General features: G+C 40.5%; 1 protein-coding gene across 1 annotated transcript; it reads right to left on the bottom strand.

Moving 5' to 3' along the window:
• Positions 1-1,872: 1,872 nt before the first annotated feature.
• cfap300 (cilia and flagella associated protein 300) lies at positions 1,873-4,310 on the bottom strand. The gene is made up of 7 exons (XM_071545702.1): positions 4,201-4,310; positions 3,991-4,072; positions 3,466-3,535; positions 3,129-3,286; positions 2,837-3,009; positions 2,560-2,626; positions 1,873-2,004 (listed from the first exon to the last, which is right to left on the bottom strand). The coding sequence occupies exons 1-7, from the start codon at positions 4,308-4,310 to the stop codon at positions 1,873-1,875; spliced, it is 792 nt and encodes a 263-aa protein (XP_071401803.1).
• Positions 4,311-8,074: the final 3,764 nt, after the last annotated feature.

Below are 8,074 nucleotides of genomic sequence, written 5' to 3'. Positions count from 1 at the left end.
CATATAGTTATTCATTCATTTCATTGTGAAATGCTAAATAGCTTTATTTTTTTGGCTTGAATTAGCAGAGATGCCTACTTATTTTGGACTGAACAGTGCTGTCACTTCATTGTCACCTGGAATGTTGAGCTACATGATAACCTATGTGAGATCACTGTATTGCATGTTGTTGTTAGTGGAGGCCCCGGCATTAGAAAAACTTTGGGGTGTCTCCTGTAAAGTCTTGAGTCATGACATGAAAGGAAATGACCTGTGCCTTCTATGTCCTTCTGTAACTGATTTGGTGTGGCTGCATTACATGACATGTCCGTCTTCTGTCTCAAACTCTAATATAAATGCTGCTTTGAGGAGAAATTTTCATAGATACTGTATTTCATAGAGATATCACACAAGGATAGCCATGCTCTTTTTTGCAAAAACCTTGATCTAAAAAGAAAGAAACATCATGAAAATTGTTATTAATACATACACAATTTTAGGGTGTTATTCTTTTTATGATTGCTGCAACCTTTGATATTTTCTGACAATACATATATATACCAAGTAGGGACATGTTTAGCACATCGTTTTTCAGGACCTCGGCGCATTGACACCCTTATTGCATTCACAACTGTGTGGGATCTCATAGTGGGGCTGGAGGCATGGACATTTGTATCATCACAGGGAACTCCAGGCATGTGTCCTTTCATAAGCATGTCACATAGATCAGAATGACTTCCACACAACTACCTCTGAGGCCACTAGGGGGCGATAGTCTAGGAAACCAATTAAGAGATACAGTTAACTGATTGTCTAACTGACATGAATGCTATGCATGATACAACTCTCCTGCACGTTCTCTCTCTGTCTCTCTCTCTCTCTCTTTCTGTCCTTCTCCATAACAAACTATTGTTCATCATTCACTGACTTGCTGCCATTTGACATTCCAGCCCCTCGCCCTTTAACTGCTCTCTTATGTATTGGAACTATTGTTAAAATGAAACATTAACACATTGAAGCAATAAGTAAAATGATAACCACAGTCTTCCGATTCCAATTGATGAACTTTCTGTTTGATGAAATATGGCGCTTTTCAAAGTTCTCATTTTCTAAACTAATACACACCTCTATTTGATCTTGGAAAGAGAAACAAACAAAAGCTTATCTGCTAAGGATAAAATTAGCTCACTTGACTAACTTATTAATTTATTTGTTTCAATAAAGCTCTTTGGACTGAATGTTGTTTTGGTCTCTTTTTGCTCTGAATTGAATAAAACATTACTATATGTTTGATGTTTGTAGCCGATCGTGAAAGTTTCCATGTTGTAGAAAACCTGGAGAATTAAAGACTAGTTTTCCAGTCCTGAAAAGCACATAAAATATGTATAAAAATAAAATATCATGGTGATGGTCCTGTAAAAAATTCTTTGGAAAAGCATTGCCCCTGACCACACCAACTGATCCACCCTATTGGGTGCTGTTGCATTACGAATTACAGATGGCTTTATTTATATCAAGTTGTTTCAAAACATTTTATTGCCATACTTTAATAGAACAATATAATTATTCTTTCTCCTTTGTAACTCACACTGGGAATCATCCATTTTTACCCTGCCCTTTCTGGGATTTTTCTCTGCACTGATTTTACTCAGTTTTTTAGTAATTGAGGAAAAATGCTGAGGATAAAAACAGATCTAGGAAATGGGAAACCAGGAGAGGAGCGTTGGACAAGTTACTGAACTTCTTTAGGCTAAAGGAATCCCAACCTGAGCTTATTTGTTAGTACAGACACACACATTGCTCCATGCCTTCTAGTGGGAGACAAGACGGCTTCCACTGAGGCAGCAGGGAGTCTGTAGACGTCACTGCAGGAATATTCCCAGGTCTTCAGAGTCACAGCGTGAAGCTTCCCGTCCCGTAGCAGTGGGAGAACAGAGCCACGTGTCGTTTGAAGGGGTCGACTATCATGTAGGCAAATGTCTGCTCCTCATCTCGTCTCCCAGGGTAACATCGCCCGTACTCATCCTACAGGGGACAAATGTAACATTGTGTAAGTATTTATTTATGTATTGATGTGTTGCAGAAAGGAAACAGCTGTTATGGCACTTCACACATTTAAATGAAAGCCACAAAAGCTGCAATTTAATGGATATTTTATTTTTTTCACCAAATAATATAGTTTGTGAGCAGTAGCAGTATGAATGGTGATTTTCTGTTAGTGCATTAATCATTATCCTTTCCTCGTGTGTATTTATCAGGTTTTTTATAACGGCTTCAAATGTGACTGTGAGTGGAACTATGAATTGTATAATATTTAAAGAGAGAATGGAAACTTCTGGAATGACACTATCTGGACTGAAAGTGGCGAGCAAGACCACTAGCAGTATATTTAAGCTTAAGTGTTCCCATAACCCTTGTAAAAAAAAAAAAAATCAGTATATTCTCACTGTAGCAATTAAATTGATGTATTGGTATGCATGCAAACACATTTATTGATAGGATTTATGACCTGCTCACTCATCCCTGATATCCTCAACCTAACACACACACACACACACACACACACACACACACACTTACATAGGCACAGACTTTCAGCACTGTAGAGACGACACTGATCTCCTTAGTCTCTGGATCCTTCTGCACACTAAAGAATGGAGGATAAAATTAGACACTACCATGAATTAGCCCATGCATGCATTATGTATGTGTATATATGCAGGTGAACCTACTTTACTGCTATTTTACAGGATTGTATGGAATAGAGAACAACAAGAACGATGGCAAAGAGAGCGACAAAGGCCATGGGCTGAATTCAGACCCACAACTTTGTGATCAAGCCTCCAGGAAGCCCCACCTGATCAGATCTTTGTAGATTTGCTTTGTGGTGCTGATGTAAGGGGCAACCGTGTCTTCGTACTGACAGAGCTCTCCTCCCAGACACAGGTGTTTGAAGAGGCGGAACAGAAACTCTCCTCGCTCCTCTCTCCCAACCACATAGTAGTGCTCAGAGTCTTCCTCCTGCAGCATCTGGAGGAACAGAGAGAGCCTCAGACAGTGTCAGTGTCAAGGCAGGTAGAGAGACAGACAGACAGAGAGAGAGAGAGAGAGAGAGAGAGAGAGAGAGAGAGAGAGAGGGAGAGAGTCACCTGTCTGAGCTCATCATAGTCAGGGTAGACATCATGGAAGCATTTAACAACATGTCCAGAGGGCCTCAGGATCCCACTGGAGTAGATTGGGTCAAACAGCTCCATGGAGACCTTACTGCATGGCACCACCTCCACATCAACAGACACCACTGGGCTGTCTGGAGTGTGCACACATACACACACACACACACACACACACACACACACACACACACACACAGAAATGAAAAACATTCCAAAGAAATCACTTCTAGCGATTTTACTGCACATATTGGCTGGCAGATGAGATCAATTTCCTGCTATCAGTGATGAAAGGCTTTTCGGGGAACTGACATACCAAGAGGCACCCAGGCTCCGGCCGCCATCTGTCTCAGACCGGCAACAACGTTAGGGTCTCTGAAGAAACTCTGCACATATAGAGTCACATTAGTGATCCAATGTGATTATACACATGAATATAAACAATTTGTCGACACAGACAACTGGGAAATTTAATTCATGAGCTTTGTAATGTAATTAAGATGTGGTGCTTGAACTCAAAATGACTAATAAAGAGCTCAGAGACACCAACTACTCTTTGATAGGATTGAAAGAGTAGTTTGTGTGTCTGAGCTATTTTATTAGCATAATTGTAGGCACCAAACACCGAAATTCTAAGTCTCCTTAACATGAATTATGAATGAGACAGGGAATGTCTACCATACCCAGCATTCAAGCACAGGTTATATTCCCAAACCTCTGTGAATCTATGGTTGTCCTGTACAATTTAAATCGAGTACGTAGACAATATACTCTAAATAGTAGGCCTAATCTAAACTGTAATGTCTCATACTGACTGTTGGTGTGTGCGTATGCGTCTTACCAGTGCAAAATTTTGACTGTTGTAAGGGTAGAAGCACTGGTCGAAGCTGTAAGACTGAGCTGAAATCCTGCCCAACATGGACCTGGAAATAACACACATTATTGGGACCGTCGCCAGAATACAGACACCTGGAGCTAACGGCAGCTTAACTGAGAGTAGAAGATAACAGGAAAGGTTTGTTAGGATAGCAGGTTAAATTTCTCACGTCACCATTTCATGAACAGTCCTAAAGTGTCTTTGTCCTGTAGAAAGGAGAATTTCTTTGAAGGAAGAGGATTGAAAGAAAAGGTTTGCTCAAATGCGCATTTCTCTCCTGCCATGTTTAACGTTACTCTTCAGTTGTTGTTCCAAAAAGAGGGGTAAGATTTGAGTGAAGATGTTACTCTTATCCGTAGAGGGAGAGCGAGTTTTGTAGGCCTTTAAAGGCCAATAAGATGCAGGGGTGCTCACGTACAACCAATGAGCTTCTGGGCTGGTCGGTCTTTTCAGGTTACAGGAAGTAAAAAGGAAGTGACATGTCTTGTTTTTCCTAATCTCAGGTTCGTATACTCGTTACCTAGCAACGGGCAGCTGTATCGTCCCCCAAACCAGTATCTAAAACAAGACTTCAGTTCATTTCTTTATTCATTTTCCTGTTATAGTCTGTGTCCTCAGCTGTGACCTTTACGAAAAGTTAAACCAGTTGTTAACCTCTGGTCTCTGGGTTCCAGGGTGTCCTCCAGCAAAATGAGGAACAGTTGAACTTCACTAGCCTATAATTTCACCCACTAGAAGATTAATTAATTACATTAATCTACCCTACTGAAGAGAATCAACGAGAGTCCACCTGGGAGGCAAAGGAAGAAAAACATTTTTGGGGCATTTAAAAATAAGTCATAGCCTACTTTAGTACATTAGGTCAGGAACAATGCTTTTGCTTGGTAGCACTTTGTTTTAAGAACTATTGTTAACAAAGCCAAACGAAACTTATAAGTGGCTACAGTGCGTGCGCGCGAACGCTTAGGCGTACATGCACGTGCACGCGCGTGTGTGTTCACGACCACTAGAGGGCGGTCTTGTCATGCCCACCAACAAACTTGGAACTCCTTTATGTCCCTTTGCTGGATTTGATATTGTGCAGACGTTACACTCATAACTCCAGCTGATGTTCTTATTCTGGATGACTTAGAATGATTGCAAAGGTTTCCCAGCACACATTCCTAGAGCCTCTTCATCATCTCTCTAATCCCTCACCTCCTTTTTCTCTTCCTTCCTTCTCTTTCAGCTGAGCGTGTCCTGTCAAAGTGTCTTAACCCCTACCTGCTTAGTCATTGTTTTGCTCTGCATGAGGCAGTCAGCTACTGTAAATGCCTAAAATTTATTTTTCTCCTTTATTCACTCTGGGCTCACTAATTCCTCTTCTCATCATCTATTTCTCCACCCCACAGCCTCTTCTCTGCTTCTAGTCCTGTCATTCCTCCCTCCTCCTCTCAGTTCTTCCGCCCCTCTTCTCTTAATCCTCATTTTTTCCTCCTTTTCTCTTTAACTCCTGACTCCTAGCGTTCTCTTATCCCTCTCTTTGTCCTCTTTCTTACTCCAAACTGTGGCAGCTCCCTAACACCACTTCTCTTGGGGGATTCCTTAGGTCAAAACCATGTCAAATTAGGGGTCTGTGGTCTAATGTGTATCAATTTGGAGGTCTTTGACATGAAAAAGTTTGGGAAACCCTGAATTAAAGCACAGATGTGCCCTCCAGATGGATCTTTTGATTGACCCAGTGCCTCTCTTAACATTTGATTATAAAATGTTCCTTTCTTCAGTCTGACAGGCACCTGAGCATCCAGAGCAAAAAGGGCAGGGTTGATCATTCCTGTCCTACTCCATCACACCCACCCTTCAGCCCCTTTTACCATCAAGCTTACATTTATAGCTTACCATCTATGTGCCCCAGATTAATTTTGACTTTATTTTTTTGACATGGCATCCCTAGCACGGTGTCTTCTTCATCTTCTGGGTTACAGGCTGCATACTGCTGTGCATCAAGTGTTTACTCTTGTGCAACCTGAGTTTGATTTTTTTCTTTTTACAATTCAACTCTATTCCTCCCCGAAACTTCCTAAAAATCACTCTCCTCCCACACAGTCCTGATCTGACTTGGTGTTTTTCATTTCCCTGCTCAGACACTCAGATACTCCTCTCACTCTTTTGCTCTTCCTAATTCCCGACATTCCTGGATAGGAGAGGATGTGGGATCCTTTTGATGCACATTCCAGTGTAGGACCCCTGGACCCTGGTATTCCCCATGAGAGGAGCCAAGGGTGGCTGCCAAATGCTCCCTTCTCACAGCACCACATCCAGTATGGACACTATCAAGACATGAACATGCAACAATGTCATAATCTCTCTTTAATACATTACTTTTGGTCTCATAATTACATATATGAACCAGAAGACCTAAAGGCTGAATCGAATTTTAGTATCTGACTTCTACTGTCAACCTAGGAGCACTAATAAAGTCACAATGAAATGATAAATCACTGAGTTGCAATCAAAATGTAAGAGACTAACGAGCGATATGGCCTCATTCCCCATAAAAACAGTGTGTAATGGGGCATTGTATTGGCAGATTTTACAGTTATGCTGGGAGAGAAAATATTATACTTTATAAATAAAAGAGTGCACCTTCAAAGAAAGTAATATCTTAATAATATCTCTGATCTCTTTGGCTGACTCTCCATATATTAAGATTATGATGCTGTGGTTCTTGAGCACAATAAATCACAATAAAGTCCCATCTCAACTGACTACTGATGACATGACTGACTAGTGGAAAAGGACAAGAAACAGTTAGGGAGCAATTAGAGACAGATATACCTCTCCAAAATCTTCATCATTAACTCTGGTCAGCCTATTCTAATGAGCACAGGTTATAAGCTACAGGTAAGAGCAGCAGGATAGATGATGATTCTTGTGATTGGATAGGCCTGGATTTGAGGCTCTTGATAAAAGCTTACTCAACGGTGGAATTAACAAACCACATTTACTCTTGTTACTGTAATTGAGTAGCTTTTTTATGTACTTGTACTTTTTTGAGTATTGAGTACTATTGAGTACTACTAACAGTATCACATAAATCCATGACAGAGTTCGCATTTCGTGGCTCTTCATAAGCATCAGAAGCTGGACAACCATAAATTGACAAATTGTGGAGCCACTCACTGTGAATGGTCAGTCAGCAAAGAAGAGAAGAGTAATGTGGCCTTACTTTGTGCACTTTATTCTGTTATTTTGTACTTTTTCCAATCATCCTTTTAGAATTGCACAGAAAATCATATGTAACAGTGTTCTCTTTTCTAAAAAGTAAAAAAAAGTAAATTTTGAATGAGCGACTTTTTACTTTTACTTAAGTCGATTTTTACATTGATAATTTTACTTCTACTTAAGTAAAAATTCAGCAAGGTCACAGTACTTCTACTTGAGCAGAATGTTTTTTTTTGTACTCTTTCCACTTCTTACTCCAGCTTGTCCTTAGACTATCATGAAGTGTATTATCACATGAGACTAATGGCCATTCTGTAAACATACAGACCTGGGAGGGAAGCTTCAACAAGAACAAAACATTTCTCATTTATCAGTCATAAGTTAACTATTAAACTGTCTTTAACACAGCGAAGATCATCACACAGTCACATTGGAGTGAAACACTGAGCTGTGTTTAAACTTCGAACATCATCATAATCACAACAGAGACCCTGGGATAATGTAGTCTGGCTAACCAGACAGTGAGGGGTCTAATGCAGAAGGTGTATGAGGGGCTCAAATCCAGCTGCTCCAGAGAGAGAGAAAGAGAGAGTGAGAGAGAGAGAGAGAGAGAGAGAGAGAGAGAGAGAGAGATAGAAAAATAAAATTACACCAAATGGATGTTTTGACACATTCCTTCCAGAGTTTCTTGCTGACATAATTGAAGTGTTTTTCTCATGCTGCTCTGATTGTCTGCTTGATTGCTACGTGGTAATTTCGCTTGATTCCTGGTCATTACAGGCCTATCAGGATCTAGAATAAAACCTGGCAGGCAGGAAGCAGGAAGGAGACGCAGGTGAGGATG

Source organism: Centroberyx affinis, unplaced genomic scaffold (assembly GCF_046629955.1).
Source record: "Centroberyx affinis isolate AG114_WGS23_722 - 3 ecotype Tasmania unplaced genomic scaffold, CSIRO-AGI_Caff_v1 ptg005018l_1, whole genome shotgun sequence".
NCBI lineage: Eukaryota > Metazoa > Chordata > Actinopteri > Beryciformes > Berycidae > Centroberyx > Centroberyx affinis.
Note: the sequence above shows the minus strand (reverse complement) of the source record. Positions and strands in the feature narration are given on the sequence as shown.